Raw genomic sequence first — 25,521 nt, 5'->3', positions numbered from 1 at the left:
GCTAATATGTCACCAGAGGGAATCATTTCCTTTGTTTCCTGTCGAAATAAGGCATTGTGCAAAGAATAGAGTGTTGACTGTGCTCGCACAGGACGTCATGCCAGAAGAGATCGTTGCAATCCATTTTCAGAAAGAGAAAACCATTCAGATTAATATCTATGGAGATACAGCATGGACACACCTTCAAGGGTACCTATGATTTTACTCGCCATCTTCATAACCTGGTGAAGATGGCCAGTAAAATCATAGGTACCCCTGTTCCACTGATGCCACAAGACTTATTTATGCAGGCCACCATCAGGCAAGCAAACAGTATTCTTGCTGATCCATCCCATGTCCTGTTCACACAGTGTGAGCTGTTGAATTCAGGCAGGAGGTACAGAGTCCTGCTGTGAAGCTCAACTGTTTAAAAAATTCTTTCATCCCCGTCTCAGTCAAGCTCATTAATCAGCGGCGAGGTGCAGCTACCAAAGGGAGGTAATTGGGGATGTGCGAAATGTATGCATGGGGGAATGTGTGTATTTTGTTTTTTTTATATTATTTTAACTTAGTTATTATATGTCATGTATTTATCATGTATTCTTAATAGTATGTGTTCTGTTTTATTGTTTTGCTGTGCAGCTTGACTTCTTGCCTTGTCTAAGACAAATTTCTCCCACAGGAGACAATAAAGCAAACTTGAACTTCTCATTCAGTGGTTTTTATCTCATTATTTTGTACATTGTAGATTAATACTGAAGACATCAAAACTATAAAATAAGACATAAACAATTATATTGTCAACAAAAAGTGTTCATCTTCAGTATTAATCTACAATGTACAAAACAACAAATCACGTAAACAGCAAAACTCACCTTTGAAGGCTCATAACTGGTCACAAATGAAAATATTCCACAAAAAACGGCCATAATCCAAGCTTAGACATCCAGACAAAACAAGCCAGTATAATATATTGTCCAAAACATGTCTTGAAATCAGTAAATAATCCACAAATAGCACAAATATTTTTTTTTTGCGTTTGAACAAGTTTTTTCTTTGATTGAAAACGTTTTTGTTTTTTTTTATTGAAGTGACGTTTTTTCTGATTGAGAACATGTTTTGCGATTGGAGCAACTTTTTTTTCGATTGAAAAATAAAACAAATTTACCTTCATACAGATGCGCCATGAGCATCACTTCACCAACATTTGGGTGTTCAGTTTTGATTTGTGACACTTCAATATCTAATGGTTGATCACTGATTAGATCAAATTTTGATGTTGGAATATTGTAGTCTTGTAGTAATTTATAGAAAGTTGGCCTTGAGATTCCAAGAGTAGATGCTGCTTCAGTAAAAGTGGTTTTCAGGGAAAGAACATGTTCAAGCTCCTCTCTGGATATATCATGCCTTCCTTGGTAGGTACCCTACAACACAGGAAATAAATATTACTTTGAATATGTTTGGATCACAAAAGATGGCTAATTCAAAAGAAATTTAAACATATTAAAGACATTTATTACACATTTTAAGAAAATGTAATAACATTTCATTACAGATGAACATTAAGCAGTCCATTCTGAAGAGAACTATTGATTGATTGATTGATTCATTGCTGACTTACAGTTTAATGATATTAAATAATCTGGAAAATCCACATATTACAGCAACTCAGAAAAAATAAACATGAGTACTGATCAGTACTTACTGACTGAGAGGTCACTGGGGTGAAGTCTGGTGCTGTTAAAGATACCGTACCATCAGTGCCGGAGTCCTGAAGAGTTTAAGAATATGATTCAAATCAGAAACACCTAATTACGCTGTTACATGATGTATGTAATATGAAACCAGCGATAAAATTAAAGTGGAAATATTACACAAGTCATGTTGAAAACACAAATAGACATCTAGGTCAAATCAGTATGACAGCATAGCATGCGGTAGGATGTCAAAGTGGAGGTAGACGGTGTGGCTGATCTAAGAGCAGCGTAGTTCCGAACAGCCTGTAGAGACATTGTCAACGCATTAGTGACATTTCTTCAATGTGTCAAAACGTGTGTGCTCAGAAATAACATTTTTAAAAAAGCAACTATACTATGCATGAAGTGAACTGACGCTAGTAGCAAATCTCGTCTGGGCTAACGTTAGCTCGTTTACAGTAAATAAGCCTTGCTTGAGCTAATGCTAGGTGAGAAACACTTACCAAGTGCTGTTGTGGCTCTGCGCCAGCCGTTGTAGCTGACGCTGGGTTAATTTCTTGTATAGCTGCCAGAACGGCCCTTCCAATACTTTCAGCCAAAGCTGAATCCCTCGACACTGTGTGGTAAGCGTGGGGCGCGTCGCGACAGTGACCGAGTGGAACCGAGATGACGGCAAGGAAGACATGACAGTTCACGGATCACTCAGCGAGCTCCCCGAGCTTTTATTTTGGTACTTCCTGTAACCGGGAGTGTCAATTTGCATATTAGCTAAATATTTAGTTGGAACTGAGAGATTTAGATTTAACATTTAGATTTAGATTTCACATTTAGATTTAGATTTAACATTTAGATTTAGATGTATTATTTAGATTTAGATTTAACATTTAGATTTAGATTAACATTTTGATTTAGATTTAACATTTACATTTAGATGTATTATTTAGATTTAGATTTAAAATTTAGATTTAGATTAAAATTTAGATTTAGATTTATTATTTAGATTTAGATTTAACATTTACATTTAGATTTAACATTTACATTTAGATTTATTATTTAGATTTAGATTTAACATTTAGATTTAACATTTAGATTTAGATTAATTATTTAGATTTAATTATTTCAGTTATTTATGAGATGACATATATTGGTGTAAATGTCCTAAAAGGTGACCTGCAAAAATTCACACCAGTTGTTTTTTACATGGTTTACAGCTAAATGTGACAAAATGTTGCTGTTATTTTTTGCATGAGCTGCTTTACAAACAGCACCCCATGGAAAAGTCATTCTGTCGATCTTCACCTGACGTATGAACTTCCCCTTCTCTACTTCTTCTACAGCTCTCTCCAAATCCTTAAGAGAAGCTGAAGTCCTGTCTGTCTTCCACTAGTCTCAAAATTAAAATGTCACATCATTTTGGTTCTAACATGTAAAAATACCAAATACAATGAATAATGTAATTATTTACCAATTATCAAATTTGCCTTCATCACAAAAATGCATCATCCAGGCGGTTTACAGTTCACTACATACTAACACTTTAGCCTCATTTAGTAGCTTACTAATGCACTAACGTGTACAATAGTTTCAGATGCCTCAATAATTATACAGACACGACACTCATAAAACCATGAACATGAAGAATTTACTTTGAGCAGGAAGCAATTGTTTTATACACTAAAATGTGTTATTCCATGTGCATGTAAAGGATACTTCTTCAAAACTGTTTGGCCACATGAACAATTTCTTCCATGGTTTTCTAGAACCAACTAACCCACAGACTCTCCCCTAAGGGATATTTTCAAAAGGTGACATTTTTAAATCTGTGATTCTGTTCAAGGTGTCAAAGTACAGTCATCGCAATCCTTAAGATCCAGTAATTATTCGGGGCTAGTAACTCTTGATGCTTCAAAATCATTCAAATAACTTGATTTTAATCTGTATGAAGCTAAAACTCTCCACTTCAGTCTGTTTGAATGACGTGCACTAATAATGCTTATTGGAGAGATATTGGGCAGCAAAACGGAAAACTTCGACCAGCTGCAGGCGCTGAAAGGAAAACAGGATCTGGTGACCACAAATGTTTGTACAAAATTTCATGCCAATTTTTCAAACTCTTGTTGACATATTTCAGTGTGGAATCAAATCTCATTTAGTCTTATCTGTAGTAGAAATCATTATTCATTATTCTAAAGCATTGATGAACAAAACAGAAAATATGCTGCGGATTAGTAAAATATATGACATTTACAAAGGCTGGGACTCATCTCCTATTACTATAAGTGAAGCTTTTGTTCATTTTAATATTACAGAACATGGTCAGGTGGTAATAAAGATTTTTAAGTTAACATGCACTGTTTTTATTATATTGGATCAGTTATCTAGAGCTGATGTGCAACAAGAATATGAAGTTGAGTTAATGTGCATTTTCATTTACTTTTGCACCTACTCTTACCAATACCAGTAATCTAGAGCCAAGATGGATCCTATTCTGTCCTGCTGAGCTTGTTGGTGGATGCGGCTGTAACGTCAGCAGCATTAGAGCTGCTGGTGTTCTGGCTAAAACCAACTTCACTGCCGTCTCTGCCAGATTCAGGCTGGGTTCCTTGAATAAGTACGGCAGATATTTTGGCCTGACTTTCAGGGGTTTGAGATCAACATCTGTCCATGTTTGGGTTTAGAAGGGTTAAGATTGTTGGGAAGCTCTTAACATGGTTATCTTCACCTCACCTGCTTTCTAGTGACCCAGCAAACAAACAAACATGGTGGGAAAAAAAAGAAAACAGAGGAGAAACTATTGGAACTGTAGTTTGACAGCAAAATGAATGAGTGGATAACCAAAAAATTCAACAATAGTAATGTTTTTTGCTTTGAAAATGTGGTTGTTTTAGATTTGTAATTTATTTTTCTTTGGTTTGGGGAAGTCCGACCTTCAAGACTATAGTAGAGGAAATTATGTTTTCAATGACAATTTTTTTCAATGGTCTTTTTTTTTTTTTTTTTTTAATGACAACCAATACTGTCTCTATTTTAGCTCCATGAGGAAATGCCTGACCATCTGAGCAAAAAATGAGCTCTGCAAAATTAAGTACACAATGAAAATGTAAAGGATTACAAATGATTAAGATTGATAGTTATGGGAGACTTGTAAGTTGTGGAGTGCAGGAAAAATAACTTCTTCACTCATTGCAATGAGATGTGCTTGTCACTTTAAACCCTTGTAACACCACTTTGTTTATAAGGCATGTTTTCTTTTTAAAAAATCTTCAAAATGCACACTCTTTTTAGAGCCAGAAACCGTAAAAATGGAAAGAGCGGTTCAACTTTCCGACTGTAATAAATACCATCAGTTTTGTGTGGTTACATAGAGAAAACATCTTGAAAATAAGCTTAAAATTGTCAGATTTCATTGTCGTCACTTTATTTAAAATGTCAAATTTAAAAATTCACCAAAAATAACGATGGTATTTGTAAAAAAGAAACCCAAAGATTCTCTGCTCTGCACGGCAACTGAGAAGCCATGACTGACTCAGGGCAGTTTTGAGCAACAACCATGTGACCAAAATCCAGACACTTTTTGGGTGAACCTTTCAATTCATTTTCAATCCATTTTATTTACAAGTTCAAATGTGTGATCTCAAGACAAAAGTAAAGACAAAATTATAGAGAGAAACCCAACAAATCCAAAATTTCCTTTGGATTCCCTGTCTGAGCAAGCACTTGGCGACAGTGGGGAGGTAAAACTCCCTTTTTCAGGAAGAACCCTCCGGCAGAACCAGGCTCAGACAGAGCGGCCATCTGCCTCGACCGGTTGGGGTGAGGGGAAAGAAGACTGAGAACGGGATACAGAAAAGTCATGAGATCAAAACACAAGAGAACAATAAAGCCAGCGAAGGATTCTGAGGTCAGGAACTGTGAGTCCGAAATGTTAATGCAGTCCATCACTGCTGCTCAGTTCATCACATCGGACACACAGCAGCAGCAGAACTTCTTCTTAATCCAAGAGAAGACACGTTGGAAGCAGTTCTTCTTCGTCTTTCTCTGCTCCTTCTCATTGACTTCAGTGTCTTCCTCATCATAACCATCCTTGCTGTCCTCTGTGTCTTCGGCAGTGTCAGCATCATCACTGTCCTCGTGCTCACTGCTCTTAAGGTCATCGTCCTCATCGGGCAAGCCTGTCAGGTTAATTCTGTTTTCTGGGTCTGCAGGCTTAACCATGATGAACTTGCTGCTGGAGGGTTTCGGTTCATCGCTAAAAAAGAAAACATACACTGTTGGGTTTACATCTGACAAGCAGAGAATGTAAACATGGAAATCAACAAAAGTCCATATCAGTCTTTTGTCACCTGCTGGGCTGCTAATGTCTCACAACCTGTGTACAAAGTAAATAGAAACACACTTACCAACTCCTGGTGGGGGAGCTGCTGTTGAGGTAGTTTTTGGTGATGAAAGGATGGTTGAGGATACCACTGGGGGTGATTCTGTCGTCCTCATCCCACTGAAGCATCGCCTTCAGCAGCTCCATGCACTCCCTCCTCTCATCAGCCTCTGCTGGGTTGTCCGTCTCAGAGGACACCTGGTGCAGAAAACATTTGGAAAGTCCAACAGTGGTCAAATCACCTTCCACCGTCAAATGTGAATACCATAAATGAACGGGACTTTTCAGCAACTAGCTGCTGCTTCCAAAACTACCTACCGTTTTCATTTCATCCAGAGAGTCCAACTTGTAAACCGCGGGGTCGGAGTGGACGATATCGGTCTCAAAATACTCTCGAGGTGTCTGAAAGAAGAAAACAATGACGCTTACTAAAGTCTTTATCTTATTGAGTGAGTAAAGGTCAGAGGTAAAATCACAGTAGGAGTATTGTACCTTCAGCCGCCACAAACCATTAGGCTTTTTCTGAAAGAATAATTGTGATCTCAGGCCAGCATCGATGAGATGTTGCGGCGGCAGACCCAGCAGACGGATCATGCGTCGGAGCTGCAAACAAAACAGAACACCATGTTAGACCTGAAGCTAATCCTGTGACGGCTTCTAATGTGTTTCGGCTGCAGTAATTTACTCACTGTAAAGTATTCCGAGTCTGAGCCTGATCCGAAGAGACTATCTTCAGTCATCATCCAGGCCATCACGCAGCCTAAGGACCAAACGTCGATGGCCTCCGAATACGGCAGGCCCAGGGTGATTTCTGGAGCTCTGAATGTGGAAAAAACAGCAAATGAAGATGTGACACAGTAGACAGTAAGGAGACAGCGCTGAATTCAAGATTTCTCAATGTTTAAAAAGTATCGGTATTTCATACCTATATTCAAGTACTTGGAATAGCTCTCCTGCTTCGGCTTGGGATCTGTACTTGGCCAAACCAAAGTCAATCAGCTTGACTTTGAAGGGCTGCTTCACATGATCCACCATCATGATGTTATCCTCCTTCACATCACAGTGGATTATGCCAGCACTCTTTGTTGCATTCAAAGCAACAGCCATCTGCAAGTAACAACATTTATCAGGAGTTTGTTCAAGAAATGTGTCAGATGACAATAAAAGTAGAAGTTGTCAAGGTTAATCAACCACCCATGTTGATTCTAGCACCACTGAAGGAGAGAAATAGAAGGAGACAATAGAAGGTCACACCTGCTGAATAACTGTACGGACGTGTTCCATTCGCATTGGCTGTGCGAAATTCTCCACGTAGTCCCACAGGTCGATGTCCAGTTTCTCAAGCACCAGGAGCCGCGTATCTTCGAAGAAGACGTCTCCTTTGTATTCGATGATGTTGGACTCCTTTGAATTGTGGCTCATGAGCTTTTTCAGGATTTCTGCCTGTGGAGACACAATATGTTAGCTTAGCCACATCGTCCAATCAGTTCTTCTCAACAACTAAAAAGTACACAGCATGACCAGTACCACTACTCAGAATCTTGTAGTAGTACTTTCTCTTTTTAAAACAATGTCTTTGTTATGTCACTGTTCAGCTGAAATCAGTGTCCTACCTCATGGTCTAGATTGTTCCATGTGGGCATCTTTATAGCCACGTGCTCTTCGGTGTTGTTTTTCACACAGTCCAGCACTCTTCCAAAGCCTCCATCTCTCAGTTCTTTCACCACCGTGTAGCCTGTTGTCCATTCGAAACCCTGCCATGCGATACTCCCCTCGGAGGAAGATGAGGATGAGGATGAGGATGAGGATGAGGATGAGGATGAGGATGAAGACGAGGATGAACTTTGAAAGTTCATTTTGATCTTGTCCCAGAAGTCTGAAAGTGAAACAGACACAAAAGAGAACCGTATTCTATGGATGTCTTGTTGAACCATTGGTAATCGACCACACTGTTGTGATCTCAGTTTTCAATCATATTTGCTAAATATTGAACCAGTTATCAGAAAACAACAGCACTGAGTGTTACAACCTGTTCTGAATTGTGTTATAAGGCATATTGGACAGTACTGCAGCAAAACTACATGGATGTTTCCTCAGAAACTCCAAAGTGTTCACTTCATTAAACAGAAGAGTGGAGTTACTTCACAAAAGTTTGGTTATCGAGATTTTGCTGAAATGTGGATCTCTCTGAGTTTGGTGTTAAGCTGGTTTCACTAAACTACTCAATAAACCAATAAATAACTCAATAAAATCAATTGAAATGGTGTCTCCACTCAGAGTTTTTGTGTTTGTCATGAATTCTAGAATGAGTTTAAAAACAATTGAAAATTTCTCAGCTTTGTTTCATTTTGAAAATGAAATGTTAAATGACTAAAACTGGCCCCGTTTTTCTCATCTATCTGCACTTAATAACTTATAGTGACATATTCTGAGTAATGTTGTTATAAATTGTTGAAATCTCTCATTTGTTAGAACATTTTCTGCTCAACCATGTCTCATTTGACAGATTTTTTCTCACATAAAATAGATTTCAAATAGATTAAAAATGCTAACTTTTAGAAATCTGTTCAGTATTTTTATTCACAAATCAAAATGTTTGAGATAATTTTTTAAAAGCCTGTTTATCCTCGTCCAGCACATTTTTTAACATATTACAGGCATTTGAGGTAATGTTTAAATGACAGTATCTCAAGAACTAATACAGATAAAGCATGATTTTTTATGGTTAGTTCTAGTTTCAACTACAGGGCAAGTCCATGAAATAATCTCTGATAACAGGTGAATTGAAATTTAAAAACTAATTGAAATTGTCACTGAAAGTCTCATCTTTGAGCACACATTACCCCAAAAAAACAATAATGCAGAAATCAACCAATGATATTTTCTGACACTTTTGTACTTGCATGCCAGGATAATTCAAAACAAAACATACAGAATATATTTTTTTAACATTAAATGCTTGGTCACAAAAATGAAAAAGAAAATGTGATGAACTTTAGTCACTGATTGAGCAGATATGACAAGTTGTACCACCAAAAACAAAAATATTGCTGGATAGCTTAATCCAATTTCATTTTTGGATTCCATGTTGCAAGTTAAGGAAACAGAACGAGCTATTACCTTACTTATTACACTTACTGAATTCATTTACTTATCAGAAAAAAGTGACCTTAAATCTTGCTCACATCAACACATCAGATTATCATTATATACTCCAAAATGAATATTTCCCACTAGAAAAATCCTGCTATCCCAACATATCTATGCATTTGGTCATGGTTAGAGTCAAATTATTCCAAGTCTGGAGCTTTCAAACCAAATTTTGTCTTAACAAAAATGTTTGTCCTGCTCTTTACAGGAGTACTGCTTAGTTTTAGTCCAGTTTATCCAGTTATGACCAAACCTGAACACATCACTTCCCTTCCACACTGCTAAGAACTTACTTTTTAATAACAAGACGTTAAAAATTACAAGACAAGTAAAAAACTGAGTGTTACATCCTGTTCTGACTCACACATTTCATTACAAATTGGACAGAATTGTAGAAAAATAGATTTTAAAACTTCCTTCTCAATGTTTCCTCTGGTGTTTGCTTCATCAAACAGAGCAGTGAAGTCACTTACCTCAAAAATCTTGGGTTCTTTGGATTTTGTTGAAAGGTTGATCTTTAGTTTAATCTCGATGTCCTGCTAGTTTCAAGTAGTCCTGTTGTCTCGTTGAAATCTGTAAGACACTGTGCAGAACTGTCTGCACCCTGATTTAAATGCAGCACTACCTCGTTCAAATGTAAACAAAGCAGCATATATATAATGTAGTTATTATTTAAACTTTTAACGGTCATATTTACTGTAAAGAAAGCACACAGTGGATAAATTTGGGTTCATGTAAAATGCTGAAACACTGGTGTAGTCATTGTATATGAGGAATATGGCTTTCCAAAGGGAACAAACTTGGAGTTAGTTGAGCCTTTTCAGAAAACATGTTGGGGGTAAATTGTGCCATCAATTATGTTGAAGTAAAATTTAAAATTTTCCATCTCATTTCATGTAAGATCTGTCTCCATTTGTTCATGGATGACCTGACGGGCTGAAAAGTCACTCTGTGGATCTTCATCTGCCACCTGACGTATGAACTTCCCCTTCTTTACTTCTTCTACAGCTCTCTCCAAATCCTTAAGAGAAGCTGAAGTCCTGTCTGTCTTCCATTAGTCTCAAAATTAAAATGTCACATCATTTTGGTTCTAACATGTAAAAATACCAAATAAAAGTAATTAATAAAGTAATTATTTACCAAAAATCTAATTTGCCTTCATCACAAAAATGCATCATCCATCCACTCTCTATACACCGCTTCATCCTCACTAGGGTTGCAGGGGTGCTGGAGCCCATCCCAGCTGACTCGGGCGAAGGCAGGGGACACCCTGGACAGGTCGCCAGTCTGTCACAGGGCTACATATACAGACAAACAATCACACTCACATTCACACCTACGGACAATTTAGAGTAACCAATTAACCTCAGCATATTTTTGGACTGTGGGAGGAAGCCGGAGTACCCAGAGAAAACCCACGCATGTACAGGGAGAACATGCAAACTCCATGCAGAAAGATCCCAGGCCCACCTCGGGAATCGAACCAGGGATCTTCTTGCTGCAAGGCAAAGTGCTAACCACTTACGCCACGTTTCATCATCCTGCTGTTGGTTGATTGGTTCCACCCAAATGGACCTGTTCCAGCAGGTTTCCGGAGATCACAGCTGAATGCCGCTTGATTTAAAAATGATGGTTCTCAGGCCTTAGCCAAGAAAAACGGGTGTTGATGAAAAACTGCTCAGATTAAGAAAAATAAATGCTGGTTCTGAATCTGTTCTTCAGATTAAAACGAATAACGTCGGTTTAAAATTGAGCAAAATGTCTCCTTAAGTTACAAAAATATTAAGCGATAAATAGTTAACAACGTGTGTGTGTGTGTGTGTGTGTGTGTGTGTGTGTGTGTGTGTGTGTGTGTGTGTGTGTGTGTGTGTGTGTGTTTTGGTGGAGTGCTCCACCTGCAGGGAGAGGTAGCAGCAAAGTCATCAAACTCAAAGGTATTGGTATGCGAGTGCTCAGGGCGACTCCCCTGACCGCCCTGGGAGAAGGGGATGTCTGAGGGACTAATCCCAAACTCCTTCACTCTACACAGCAGCAACCAGCCACAGCAGCACACAGAGGGGCACAGGGTGGGAGACGAGAAGGGAGAAAAAGGCAGGAAAAAAGAGGAGTGAGTAGGAATACAAGAGTCAGAAAGAACTACTGAGAGTAAGCAGAGAAATTTGCATAAACAGCACCATACAGCTAATCTAAATCTATACAACAACCACGAGGGATTAGAGAAGAATTACAAGAGCTAATATTTCACCAGAGGGAATCATTTCCTTTGTTTCCTGTAGAAACAAGGCATTTTGCACATTACTGTAGTGGCTCAACATATTCCCACCTGTTGGCAAAGCGTAGAGTGTTGACTGTGCTCGCACAGGACGTCATGCCAGGAGAGATCGTTGCAATCCCTTTTCAGAAAGAGAAAACCATTCAGATTAATATCTATGGAGATACAGCATGGACACACCTTCAAGGGTACCTATGATTTTACTCGCCATCTTCATAACCTGGTGAAGATGGCCAGTAAAATCATAGGTACCCCTGTTCCACTGATGCCACAAGACTTATTTATGCAGGCCACCATCAGGCAAGCAAACAGTATTCTTGCTGATCCATCCCATGTCCTGTTCACACAGTGTGAGCTGTTGAATTCAGGCAGGAGGTACAGAGTCCTGCTGTGAAGCTCAACTGTTTAAAAAATTCTTTCATCCCCGTCTCAGTCAAGCTCATTAATCAGCGGCGAGGTGCAGCTACCAAAGGGAGGTAATTGGGGATGTGCGAAATGTATGCATGGGGGAATGTGTGTATTTTGTTTTTTTAATATTATTTTAACTTAGTTATTATATGTCATGTATTTATCATGTATTCTTAATAGTATGTGTTCTGTTTTATTGTTTTGCTGTGCAGCTTGACTTCTTGCCTTGTCTAAGACAAATTTCTCCCACAGGAGACAATAAAGCAAACTTGAACTTCTCATTCAGTGGTTTTTATCTCATTATTTTGTACATTGTAGATTAATACTGAAGACATCAAAACTATAAAATAAGACATAAACAATTATATTGTCAACAAAAAGTGTTCATCTTCAGTATTAATCTACAATGTACAAAACAACAAATCTCGTAAACAGCAAAACTCACCTTTGAAGGCTCATAACTGGTCACAAATGAAAATATTCCACAAAAAATGGCCATAATCCAAGCTTAGACATCCAGACAAAACAAGCCAGTATAATATATTGTCCAAAACATGTCTTGAAATCAGTAAATAATCCACAAATAGCACAAATATTTTTTTTTGCGTTTGAACAAGTTTTTTCTTTGATTGAAAACGTTTTTTTTTTTTTTTTTATTGAAGTGACGTTTTTTCTGATTGAGAACATGTTTTGCGATTGGAGCAACTTTTTTTTCGATTGAAAAATAAAACAAATTTACCTTCATACAGATGCGCCATGAGCATCACTTCACCAACATTTGGGTGTTCAGTTTTGATTTGTGACACTTCAATATCTAATGGTTGATCACTGATTAGATCAAATTTTGATGTTGGAATATTGTAGTCTTGTAGTAATTTATAGAAAGTTGGCCTTGAGATTCCAAGAGTAGATGCTGCTTCAGTAAAAGTGGTTTTCAGGGAAAGAACATGTTCAAGCTCCTCTCTGGATATATCATGCCTTCCTTGGTAGGTACCCTACAACACAGGAAATAAATATTACTTTGAATATGTTTGGATCACAAAAGATGGCTAATTCAAAAGAAATTTAAACATATTAAAGACATTTATTACACATTTTAAGAAAATGTAATAACATTTCATTACAGATGAACATTAAGCAGTCCATTCTGAAGAGAACTATTGATTGATTGATTGATTGATTGATTGATTGATTCATTGCTGACTTACAGTTTAATGATATTAAATAATCTGGAAAATCCACATATTACAGCAACTCAGAAAAAATAAACATGAGTACTGATCAGTACTTACTGACTGAGAGGTCACTGGGGTGAAGTCTGGTGCTGTTAAAGATACCGTACCATCAGTGCCGGAGTCCTGAAGAGTTTAAGAATATGATTCAAATCAGAAACACCTAATTACGCTGTTACATGATGTATGTAATATGAAACCAGCGATAAAATTAAAGTGGAAATATTACACAAGTCATGTTGAAAACACAAATAGACATCTAGGTCAAATCAGTATGACAGCATAGCATGCGGTAGGATGTCAAAGTGGAGGTAGACGGTGTGGCTGATCTAAGAGCAGCGTAGTTCCGAACAGCCTGTAGAGACATTGTCAACGCATTAGTGACATTTCTTCAATGTGTCAAAACGTGTGTGCTCAGAAATAAAATTTTTAAAAAAGCAACTATACTATGCATGAAGTGAACTGACGCTAGTAGCAAATCTCGTCTGGGCTAACGTTAGCTCGTTTACAGTAAATAAGCCTTGCTTGAGCTAATGCTAGGCGAGAAACACTTACCAAGTGCTGTTGTGGCTCTGCGCCAGCCGTTGTAGCTGACGCTGGGTTAATTTCTTGTATAGCTGCCAGAACGGCCCTTCCAATACTTTCAGCCAAAGCTGAATCCCTCGACATTGTGTGGTAAGCGTGGGGCGCGTCGCGACAGTGACCGAGTGGAACCGAGATGACGGCAAGGAAGACATGACAGTTCACGGATCACTCAGCGAGCTCCCCGAGCTTTTATTTTGGTACTTCCTGTAACCGGGAGTGTCAATTTGCATATTAGCTAAATATTTAGTTGGAACTGAGAGATTTAGATTTAACATTTAGATTTAGATTTAACATTTAGATTTAGATTAACATTAGATTTAGATTTAACATTTACATTTAGATGTATTATTTAGATTTAGATTTAAAATTTAGATTTAGATTTATTATTTAGATTTAGATTTAACATTTACATTTAGATTTAACATTTACATTTAGATTTATTATTTAGATTTAGATTTAACATTTAGATTTACCATTTAGATTTAGATTAATTATTTAGATTTAATTATTTCAGTTATTTATGAGATGACATATATTGGTGTAAATGTCCTAAAAGGTGACCTGCAAAAATTCACACCAGTTGTTTTTTACATGGTTTACAGCTAAATGTGACAAAATGTTGCTGTTATTTTTTGCATGAGCTGCTTTACAAACAGCACCCCATGGAAAAGTCATTCTGTCGATCTTCACCTGACGTATGAACTTCCCCTTCTCTACTTCTTCTACAGCTCTCTCCAAATCCTTAAGAGAAGCTGAAGTCCTGTCTGTCTTCCACTAGTCTCAAAATTAAAATGTCACATCATTTTGGTTCTAACATGTAAAAATACCAAATACAATGAATAATGTAATTATTTACCAATTATCAAATTTGCCTTCATCACAAAAATGCATCATCCAGGCGGTTTACAGTTCACTACATACTAACACTTTAGCCTCATTTAGTAGCTTACTAATGCACTAACGTGTACAATAGTTTCAGATGCCTCAATAATTATACAGACACGACACTCATAAAACCATGAACATGAAGAATTTACTTTGAGCAGGAAGCAATTGTTTTATACACTAAAATGTGTTATTCCATGTGCATGTAAAGGATACTTCTTCAAAAATGTTTGGCCACATGAACAATTTCTTCCATGGTTTTCTACAACCAACTAACCCACAGACTCTCCCCTAAGGGATATTTTCAAAAGGTGACATTTTTAAATCTGTGATTCTGTTCAAGGTGTCAAAGTACAGTCATCGCAATCCTTAAGATCCAGTAATTATTCGGGGCTAGTAACTCTTGATGCTTCAAAATCATTCAAATAACTTGATTTTAATCTGTATGAAGCTAAAACTCTCCACTTCAGTCTGTTTGAATGACGTGCACTAATAATGCTTATTGGAGAGATATTGGGCAGCAAAACGGAAAACTTTGACCAGCTGCAGGCGCTGAAAGGAAAACAGGATCTGGTGACCACAAATGTTTGTACAAAATTTCATGCCAATTTTTCAAACTCTTGTTGACATATTTCAGTGTGGAATCAAATCTCATTTAGTCTTATCTGTAGTAGAAATCATTATTCATTATTCTAAAGCATTGATGAACAAAACAGAAAATATGCTGCGTATTAGTAAAATATATGACATTTACAAAGGCTGGGACTCATCTCCTATTACTATAAGTAAAGCTTTTGTTCATTTTAATATTACAGAACATGGTCAGGTGGTAATAAAGATTTTTAAGTTAACATGCACTGTTTTTATTATATTGGATCAGTTATCTAGAGCTGATGTGCAACAAGAATATGAAGTTGAGTTAATGTGCATTTTCATTTACTTTTGCACCTACTCTTACCAATACCAGTAATCTAGAGCCAAGATGGATCCTATTCTGTCCTGCTGAGCTTGTTGGTGGATGCGGCTGTAACGTCAGCAGCATTAGAGCTGCTGGTGTTCTGGCTAAAACCAACTTCACTGCCGTCTCTGCCAGATTCAGGTTGGGTTGCTTGAATAAGTACGGCAGATATTTTGGCCTGACTTTCAGGGGTTTGAGATCAACATCTGTCCATGTTTGGGTTTAGAAGGGTTAAGATTGTTGGGAAGCTCTTAACATGGTTATCTTCACCTCACCTGCTTTCTAGTGACCCAGCAAACAAACAAACATGGTGGGAAAAAAAGAAAACAGAGGAGAAACTATTGGAACTGTAGTTTGACAGCAAAATGAATGAGTGGATAACCAAAAAATTCAACAATAGTAATGTTTTTTGCTTTGAAAATGTGGTTGTTTTAGATTTGTAATTTATTTTTCTTTGGTTTGGGGAAGTCCGACCTTCAAGACTATAGTAGAGGAAATTATGTTTTCAATGACAATTTTTTTTCAATGGTCTTTTTTTTTTTTTTTTAATGACAACCAATACTGTCTCTATTTTAGCTCCATGAGGAAATGCCTGACCATCTGAGCAAAAAATGAGCTCTGCAAAATTAAGTACACAATGAAAATGTAAAGGATTACAAATGATTAAGATTGATAGTTATGGGAGACTTGTAAGTTGTGGAGTGCAGGAAAAATAACTTCTTCACTCATTGCAATGAGATGTGCTTGTCACTTTAAACCCTTGTAACACCACTTTGTTTACAAGGCATGTTTTCTTTTTAAAAAATCTTCAAAATGCACACTCTTTTTAGAGCCAGAAACCATAAAAATGGAAAGAGTGGTTCAACTTTCCGACTGTAATAAATACCATCAGTTTTGTGTGGTTACATAGAGAAAACATCTTGAAAATAAGCTTAAAATTGTCAGATTTCATTGTCGTCACTTTATTTAAAATGTCAAATTTAAAAATTCACCAAAAATAACGATGGTATTTGTAAAAAAGAAACCCAAAGATTCTCTGCTCTGCACGGCAACTGAGAAGCCATGACTGACTCAGGGCAGTTTTGAGCAACAACCATGTGACCAAAATCCAGACACTTTTTGGGTGAACCTTTCAATTCATTTTCAATCCATTTTATTTACAAGTTCAAATGTGTGATCTCAAGACAAAAGTAAAGACAAAATTATAGAGAGAAACCCAACAAATCCAAAATTTCCTTTGGATTCCCTGTCTGAGCAAGCACTTGGCGACAGTGGGGAGGTAAAACTCCCTTTTTCAGGAAGAACCCTCCGGCAGAACCAGGCTCAGACAGAGCGGCCATCTGCCTCGACCGGTTGGGGTGAGGGGAAAGAAGACTGAGAACGGGATACAGAAAAGTCATGAGATCAAAACCCAAGAGAACAATAAAGCCAGCGAAGGATTCTGAGGTCAGGAACTGTGAGTCCGAAATGTTAATGCAGTCCATCACTGCTGCTCAGTTCATCACATCGGACACACAGCAGCAGCAGAACTTCTTCTTAATCCAAGAGAAGACACGTTGGAAGCAGTTCTTCTTCGTCTTTCTCTGCTCCTTCTCATTGACTTCAGTGTCTTCCTCATCATAACCATCCTTGCTGTCCTCGGTGTCTTCGGCAGTGTCAGCATCATCACTGTCCTCGTGCTCGCTGCTCTTAAGGTCATCGTCCTCATCGGGCAAGCCTGTCAGGTTAATTCTGTTTTCTGGGTCTGCAGGCTTAACCATGATGAACTTGCTGCTGGAGGGTTTCGGTTCATCGCTAAAAAAGAAAACATACACTGTTGGGCTTACATCTGACAAGCAGAGAATGTAAACATGGAAATCAACAAAAGTCCATATCAGTCTTTTGTCACCTGCTGGGCTGCTAATGTCTCACAACCTGTGTACAAAGTAAATAGAAACACACTTACCAACTCCTGGTGGGGGAGCTGCTGTTGAGGTAGTTTTTGGTGATGAAAGGATGGTTGAGGATACCACTGGGGGTGATTCTGTCGTCCTCATCCCACTGAAGCATCGCCTTCAGCAGCTCCATGCACTCCCTCCTCTCATCAGCCTCTGCTGGGTTGTCCGTCTCAGAGGACACCTGGTGCAGAAAACATTTGGAAAGTCCAACAGTGGTCAAATCACCTTCCACCGTCAAATGTGAATACCATAAATGAACGGGACTTTTCAGCAACTAGCTGCTGCTTCCAAAACTACCTACCGTTTTCATTTCATCCAGAGAGTCCAACTTGTAAACCGCGGGGTCGGAGCGGACGATATCGGTCTCAAAATACTCTCGAGGTGTCTGAAAGAAGAAAACAATGACGCTTACTAAAGTCTTTATCTTATTGAGTGAGTAAAGGTCAGAGGTAAAATCACAGTAGGAGTATTGTACCTTCAGCCGCCACAAACCATTAGGCTTTTTCTGAAAGAATAATTGTGATCTCAGGCCAGCATCGATGAGATGTTGCGGCGGCAGACCCAGCAGACGGATCATGCGTCGGAGCTGCAAACAAAACAGAACACCATGTTAGACCTGAAGCTAATCCTGTGACGGCTTCTAATGTGTTTCGGCTGCAGTAATTTACTCACTGTAAAGTATTCCGAGTCTGAGCCTGATCCGAAGAGACTATCTTCAGTCATCATCCAGGCCATCACGCAGCCTAAGGACCAAACGTCGATGGCCTCTGAATACGGCAGGCCCAGGGTGATTTCTGGAGCTCTGAATGTGGAAAAAACAGCAAATGAAGATGTGACACAGTAGACAGTAAGGAGACAGCGCTGAATTCAAGATTTCTCAATGTTTAAAAAGTATCGGTATTTCATACCTATATTCAAGTACTTGGAATAGCTCTCCTGCTTCGGCTTCGGATCTGTACTTGGCCAAACCAAAGTCAATCAGCTTGACTTTGAAGGGCTGCTTCACATGATCCACCATCATGATGTTATCCTCCTTCACATCACAGTGGATTATGCCAGCACTCTTTGTTGCATTCAAAGCAACAGCCATCTGCAAGTAACAACATTTATCAGGAGTTTGTTCAAGAAATGTGTCAGATGACAATAAAAGTAGAAGTTGTCAAGGTTAATCAACCACCCATGTTGATTCTAGCACCACTGAAGGAGAGAAATAGAAGGAGACAATAGAAGGTCACACCTGCTGAATAACTGTACGGACGTGTTCCATTCGCATTGGCTGTGCGAAATTCTCCACGTAGTCCCACAGGTCGATGTCCAGTTTCTCAAGCACCAGGAGCCGCGTATCTTCGAAGAAGACGTCTCCTTTGTATTCGATGATGTTGGACTCCTTTGAATTGTGGCTCATGAGCTTTTTCAGGATTTCTGCCTGTGGAGACACAATATGTTAGCTTAGCCACATCGTCCAATCAGTTCTTCTCAACAACTAAAAAGTACACAGCATGACCAGTACCACTACTCAGAATCTTGTAGTAGTACTTTCTCTTTTTAAAACAATGTCTTTGTTATGTCACTGTTCAGCTGAAATCAGTGTCCTACCTCATGGTCTAGATTGTTCGATGTGGGCATCTTTATAGCCACGTGCTCTTCGGTGTTGTTTTTCACACAGTCCAGCACTCTTCCAAAGCCTCCATCTCTCAGTTCTTTCACCACCGTGTAGCCTGTTGTCCATTCGAAACCCTGCCATGCGATACTCCCCTCGGAGGAAGATGAGGATGAGGATGAGGATGAGGATGAAGACGAGGATGAACTTTGAAAGTTCATTTTGATCTTGTCCCAGAAGTCTGAAAGTGAAACAGACACAAAAGAGAACCGTATTCTATGGATGTCTTGTTGAACCATTGGTAATCGACCACACTGTTGTGATCTCAGTTTTCAATCATATTTGCTAAATATTGAACCAGTTATCAGAAAACAACAGCACTGAGTGTTACAACCTGTTCTGAATTGTGTTATAAGGCATATTGGACAGTACTGCAGCAAAACTACATGGATGTTTCCTCAGAAACTCCAAAGTGTTCACTTCATTAAACAGAAGAGTGGAGTTACTTACTTCACAAAAGTTTGGTTATCGAGATTTTGCTGAAATGTGGATCTCTCTGAGTTTGGTGTTAAGCTGGTTTCACTAAACTACTCAATAAACCAATAAATAACTCAATAAAATCAATTGAAATGGTGTCTCCACTCAGAGTTTTTGTGTTTGTCATGAATTCTAGAATGAGTTTAAAAACAATTGAAAATTTCTCAGCTTTGTTTCATTTTGAAAATGAAATGTTAAATGACTAAAACTGGCCCCGTTTTTCTCATCTATCTGCACTTAATAACTTATAGTGACATATTCTGAGTAATGTTGTTATAAATTGTTGAAATCTCTCATTTGTTAGAACATTTTCTGCTCAACCATGTCTCATTTGACAGATTTTTTCTCACATAAAATAGATTTCAAATAGATTAAAAATGCTAACTTTTAGAAATCTGTTCAGTATTTTTATTCACAAATCAAAATGTTTGAGATAATTTTTTAAAAGCCTGTTTATCCTCGTCCAGCACATTTTTTAACATATTACAGGCATTTGAGGTAATGTTTAAATGACAGTATCTCAAGAACTAATACAGATAAAGCATGATTTTTTATGGTTAGTTCTAGTTTCAACTACAGGGCAAGTCCATGAAATAATCTCTGATAACAGGTGAATTGAAATTTAAAAACTAATTGAAATTGTCACTGAAAGTCTCATCTTTGAGCACACATTACCCCAAAAAAACAATAATGCAGAAATCAACCAATGATATTTTCTGACACTTTTGTACTTGCATGCCAGGATAATTCAAAACAAAACATACAGAATATATTTTTTTAACATTAAATGCTTGGTCACAAAAATGAAAAAGAAAATGTGATGAACTTTAGTCACTGATTGAGCAGATATGACAAGTTGTACCAACAAAAATAAAAATATTGCTGGATAGCTTAATCCAATTTCATTTTTGGATTCCATGTTGCAAGTTAAGGAAACAGAACGAGCTATTACCTTACTTATTACACTTACTGAATTCATTTACTTATCAGAAAAAAGTGACCTTAAATCTTGCTCACATCAACACATCAGATTATCATTATATACTCCAAAATGAATATTTCCCACTAGAAAAATCCTGCTATCCCAACATATCTATGCATTTGGTCATGGTTAGAGTCAAATTATTCCAAGTCTGGAGCTTTCAAACCAAATTTTGTCTTAACAAAAATGTTTGTCCTGCTCTTTACAGGAGTACTGCTTAGTTTTAGTCCAGTTTATCCAGTTATGACCAAACCTGAACACATCACTTCCCTTCCACACTGCTAAGAACTTACTTTTTAATAACAAGACGTTAAAAATTACAAGACAAGTAAAAAACTGAGTGTTACATCCTGTTCTGACTCACACATTTCATTACAAATTGGACAGAATTGTAGAAAAATAGATTTTAAAACTTCCTTCTCAATGTTTCCTCTGGTGTTTGCTTCATCAAACAGAGCAGTGAAGTCACTTACCTCAAAAATCTTGGGTTCTTTGGATTTTGTTGAAAGGTTGATCTTTAGTTTAATCTCGATGTCCTGCTAGTTTCAAGTAGTCCTGTTGTCTCGTTGAAATCTGTAAGACACTGTGCAGAACTGTCTGCACCCTGATTTAAATGCAGCACTACCTCGTTCAAATGTAAACAAAGCAGCATATATATAATGTAGTTATTTTTTAAACTTTTAACTGTCATATTTACTGTAAAGAAAGCACACAGTGGATAAATTTGGGTTCATGTAAAATGCTGAAACACTGGTGTAGTCATTGTATATGAGGAATATGGCTTTCCAAAGGGAACAAACTTGGAGTTAGTTGAGCCTTTTCAGAAAACATGTTGGGGGTAAATTGTGCCATCAATTATGTTGAAGTAAAATTTAAAATTTTCCATCTCATTTCATGTAAGATCTGTCTCCATTTGTTCATGGATGACCTGACGGGCTGAAAAGTCACTCTGTGGATCTTCATCTGCCACCTGACGTATGAACTTCCCCTTCTTTACTTCTTCTACAGCTCTCTCCAAATCCTTAAGAGAAGCTGAAGTCCTGTCTGTCTTCCATTAGTCTCAAAATTAAAATGTCACATCATTTTGGTTCTAACATGTAAAAATACCAAATAAAAGTAATTAATAAAGTAATTATTTACCAAAAATCTAATTTGCCTTCATCACAAAAATGCATCATCCATCCACTCTCTATACACCGCTTCATCCTCACTAGGGTTGCAGGGGTGCTGGAGCCCATCCCAGCTGACTCGGGCGAAGGCAGGGGACACCCTGGACAGGTCGCCAGTCTGTCACAGGGCTACATATACAGACAAACAATCACACTCACATTCACACCTACGGACAATTTAGAGTAACCAATTAACCTCAGCATATTTTTGGACTGTGGGAGGAAGCCGGAGTACCCAGAGAAAACCCACGCATGTACAGGGAGAACATGCAAACTCCATGCAGAAAGATCCCAGGCCCACCTCGGGAATCGAACCAGGGATCTTCTTGCTGCAAGGCAAAGTGCTAACCACTTACGCCACGTTTCATCATCCTGCTGTTGGTTGATTGGTTCCACCCAAATGGACCTGTTCCAGCAGGTTTCCGGAGATCACAGCTGAATGCCGCTTGATTTAAAAATGATGGTTCGCAGGCCTTAGCCAAGAAAAACGGGTGTTGATGAAAAACTGCTCAGATTAAGAAAAATAAATGCTGGTTCTGAATCTGTTCTTCAGATTAAAACGAATAACGTCGGTTTAAAATTGAGCAAAATGTCTCCTTAAGTTACAAAAATATTAAGCGATAAATAGTTAACAACGTGTGTGTGTGTGTGTGTGTGTGTGTGTGTGTTTTGGTGGAGTGCTCCACCTGCTGGGAGAGGTAGCAGCAAAGTCATCAAACTCAAAGGTATTGGTATGCGAGTGCTCAGGGCGACTCCCCTGACCGCCCTGGGAGAAGGGGATGTCTGAGGGACTAATCCCAAACTCCTTCACTCTACACAGCAGCAACCAGCCACAGCAGCACACAGAGGGGCACAGGGTGGGAGACGAGAAGGGAGAAAAAGGCAGGAAAAAAGAGGAGTGAGTAGGAATACAAGAGTCAGAAAGAACTACTGAGAGTAAGCAGAGAAATTTGCATAAACAGCACCATACAGCTAATCTAAATCTATACAACAACCACGAGGGATTAGAGAAGAATTACAAGAGCTAATATTTCACCAGAGGGAATCATTTCCTTTGTTTCCTGTAGAAACAAGGCATTTTGCACATTACTGTAGTGGCTCAACATATTCCCACCTGTTGGCAAAGCGTAGAGTGTTGACTGTGCTCGCACAGGACGTCATGCCAGGAGAGATCGTTGCAATCCCTTTTCAGAAAGAGAAAACCATTCAGATTAATATCTATGGAGATACAGCATGGACACACCTTCAAGGGTACCTATGATTTTACTCGCCATCTTCATAACCTGGTGAAGATGGCCAGTAAAATCATAGGTACCCCTGTTCCACTGATGCCACAAGACTTATTTATGCAGGCCACCATCAGGCAAGCAAACAGTATTCTTGCTGATCCATCCCATGTCCTGTTCACACAGTGTGAGCTGTTGAATTCAGGCAGGAGGTACAGAGTCCTGCTGTGAAGCTCAACTGTTTAAAAAATTCTTTCATCCCCGTCTCAGTCAAGCTCATTAATCAGCGGCGAGGTGCAGCTACCAAAGGGAGGTAATTGGGGATGTGCGAAATGTATGCATGGGGGAATGTGTGTATTTTGTTTTTTTTAATATTATTTTAACTTAGTTATTATATGTCATGTATTTATCATGTATTCTTAATAGTATGTGTTCTGTTTTATTGTTTTGCTGTGCAGCTTGACTTCTTGCCTTGTCTAAGACAAATTTCTCCCACAGGAGACAATAAAGCAAACTTGAACTTCTCATTCAGTGGTTTTTATCTCATTATTTTGTACATTGTAGATTAATACTGAAGACATCAAAACTATAAAATAAGACATAAACAATTATATTGTCAACAAAAAGTGTTCATCTTCAGTATTAATCTACAATGTACAAAACAACAAATCTCGTAAACAGCAAAACTCACCTTTGAAGGCTCATAACTGGTCACAAATGAAAATATTCCACAAAAAATGGCCATAATCCAAGCTTAGACATCCAGACAAAACAAGCCAGTATAATATATTGTCCAAAACATGTCTTGAAATCAGTAAATAATCCACAAATAGCACAAATATTTTTTTTTTGCGTTTGAACAAGTTTTTTCTTTGATTGAAAACGTTTTGTTTTTTTTTTTTATTGAAGTGACGTTTTTTCTGATTGAGAACATGTTTTGCGATTGGAGCAACTTTTTTTTCGATTGAAAAATAAAACAAATTTACCTTCATACAGATGCGCCATGAGCATCACTTCACCAACATTTGGGTGTTCAGTTTTGATTTGTGACACTTCAATATCTAATGGTTGATCACTGATTAGATCAAATTTTGATGTTGGAATATTGTAGTCTTGTAGTAATTTATAGAAAGTTGGCCTTGAGATTCCAAGAGTAGATGCTGCTTCAGTAAAAGTGGTTTTCAGGGAAAGAACATGTTCAAGCTCCTCTCTGGATATATCATGCCTTCCTTGGTAGGTACCCTACAACACAGGAAATAAATATTACTTTGAATATGTTTGGATCACAAAAGATGGCTAATTCAAAAGAAATTTAAACATATTAAAGACATTTATTACACATTTTAAGAAAATGTAATAACATTTCATTACAGATGAACATTAAGCAGTCCATTCTGAAGAGAACTATTGATTGATTGATTGATTGATTGATTGATTGATTGATTGATTCATTGCTGACTTACAGTTTAATGATATTAAATAATCTGGAAAATCCACATATTACAGCAACTCAGAAAAATAAACATGAGTACTGATCAGTACTTACTGACTGAGAGGTCACTGGGGTGAAGTCTGGTGCTGTTAAAGATACCGTACCATCAGTGCCGGAGTCCTGAAGAGTTTAAGAATATGATTCAAATCAGAAACACCTAATTACGCTGTTACATGATGTATGTAATATGAAACCAGCGATAAAATTAAAGTGGAAATATTACACAAGTCATGTTGAAAACACAAATAGACATCTAGGTCAAATCAGTATGACAGCATAGCATGCGGTAGGATGTCAAAGTGGAGGTAGACGGTGTGGCTGATCTAAGAGCAGCGTAGTTCCGAACAGCCTGTAGAGACATTGTCAACGCATTAGTGACATTTCTTCAATGTGTCAAAACGTGTGTGCTCAGAAATAAAATTTTTAAAAAAGCAACTATACTATGCATGAAGTGAACTGACGCTAGTAGCAAATCTCGTCTGGGCTAACGTTAGCTCGTTTACAGTAAATAAGCCTTGCTTGAGCTAATGCTAGGCGAGAAACACTTACCAAGTGCTGTTGTGGCTCTGCGCCAGCCGTTGTAGCTGACGCTGGGTTAATTTCTTGTATAGCTGCCAGAACGGCCCTTCCAATACTTTCAGCCAAAGCTGAATCCCTCGACATTGTGTGGTAAGCGTGGGGCGCGTCGCGACAGTGACCGAGTGGAACCGAGATGACGGCAAGGAAGACATGACAGTTCACGGATCACTCAGCGAGCTCCCCGAGCTTTTATTTTGGTACTTCCTGTAACCGGGAGTGTTTGCATATTAGCTAAATATTTAGTTGGAACTGAGAGATTTAGATTTAACATTTAGATTTAGATTTACATTTAGATTTAGATTTAACATTTAGATTTAGATTTAACATTTAGATTTAGATGTATTAGATTTAGATTTAAATTTAGATTTAGATTTATTATTTAGATTTAGATTTAAATTATTTAGATTTACATTTACATTTAGATTTATTATTTAGATTTAGATTTAACATTTAGATTT

The 25,521-nt window shown here is 37.9% G+C and overlaps 2 protein-coding genes and 1 long non-coding RNA gene across 6 annotated transcripts; all 3 read right to left on the bottom strand.

Moving 5' to 3' along the window:
* On the bottom strand, positions 1 to 2,418 carry LOC127534976 (uncharacterized). Its single transcript, XR_007943613.1, has 4 exons — positions 2,180 to 2,418; positions 1,854 to 1,979; positions 1,685 to 1,750; positions 1 to 1,403 (listed from the first exon to the last, which is right to left on the bottom strand). It is a non-coding gene; the product is annotated as an uncharacterized LOC127534976 (long non-coding RNA).
* Positions 2,419 to 5,069: 2,651 nt separating this feature from the next.
* Positions 5,070 to 23,719, bottom strand: LOC127534974 (homeodomain-interacting protein kinase 1-like). 4 transcript variants are annotated; one of them, XM_051951509.1, is made up of 14 exons: positions 13,669 to 13,914; positions 13,343 to 13,468; positions 13,174 to 13,239; positions 12,621 to 12,876; positions 11,525 to 11,594; positions 9,675 to 11,222; positions 7,665 to 7,927; positions 7,306 to 7,494; positions 6,977 to 7,158; positions 6,741 to 6,870; positions 6,544 to 6,654; positions 6,370 to 6,453; positions 6,077 to 6,249; positions 5,070 to 5,925 (listed from the first exon to the last, which is right to left on the bottom strand). In XM_051951509.1, the coding sequence occupies exons 7-14, from the start codon at positions 7,905 to 7,907 to the stop codon at positions 5,625 to 5,627; spliced, it is 1,413 nt and encodes a 470-aa protein (XP_051807469.1). In that variant the 5' UTR covers positions 7,908 to 7,927; positions 9,675 to 11,222; positions 11,525 to 11,594; positions 12,621 to 12,876; positions 13,174 to 13,239; positions 13,343 to 13,468; positions 13,669 to 13,914; the 3' UTR covers positions 5,070 to 5,624. The 4 variants fall into 4 exon arrangements, with proteins under 4 accessions (XP_051807469.1, XP_051807471.1, XP_051807470.1 ...); XM_051951511.1 differs by lacking the exon at positions 13,343 to 13,468; XM_051951510.1 differs by lacking the exons at positions 12,621 to 12,876; positions 13,174 to 13,239; positions 13,343 to 13,468; positions 13,669 to 13,914 and adding an exon at positions 23,684 to 23,719.
* On the bottom strand, positions 16,678 to 25,266 carry LOC127534975 (homeodomain-interacting protein kinase 1-like). The gene is made up of 14 exons (XM_051951513.1): positions 25,034 to 25,266; positions 24,708 to 24,833; positions 24,539 to 24,604; positions 23,979 to 24,234; positions 22,881 to 22,950; positions 21,071 to 22,578; positions 19,075 to 19,319; positions 18,716 to 18,904; positions 18,387 to 18,568; positions 18,151 to 18,280; positions 17,954 to 18,064; positions 17,780 to 17,863; positions 17,487 to 17,659; positions 16,678 to 17,335 (listed from the first exon to the last, which is right to left on the bottom strand). The coding sequence occupies exons 7-14, from the start codon at positions 19,297 to 19,299 to the stop codon at positions 17,035 to 17,037; spliced, it is 1,395 nt and encodes a 464-aa protein (XP_051807473.1). The 5' UTR covers positions 19,300 to 19,319; positions 21,071 to 22,578; positions 22,881 to 22,950; positions 23,979 to 24,234; positions 24,539 to 24,604; positions 24,708 to 24,833; positions 25,034 to 25,266; the 3' UTR covers positions 16,678 to 17,034.
* Positions 25,267 to 25,521: the final 255 nt, after the last annotated feature.

The sequence above is a fragment of the Acanthochromis polyacanthus genome, chromosome 8 (assembly GCF_021347895.1).
Source record: "Acanthochromis polyacanthus isolate Apoly-LR-REF ecotype Palm Island chromosome 8, KAUST_Apoly_ChrSc, whole genome shotgun sequence".
Taxonomy (NCBI): domain Eukaryota; kingdom Metazoa; phylum Chordata; class Actinopteri; family Pomacentridae; genus Acanthochromis; species Acanthochromis polyacanthus.
Note: the sequence above shows the minus strand (reverse complement) of the source record. Positions and strands in the feature narration are given on the sequence as shown.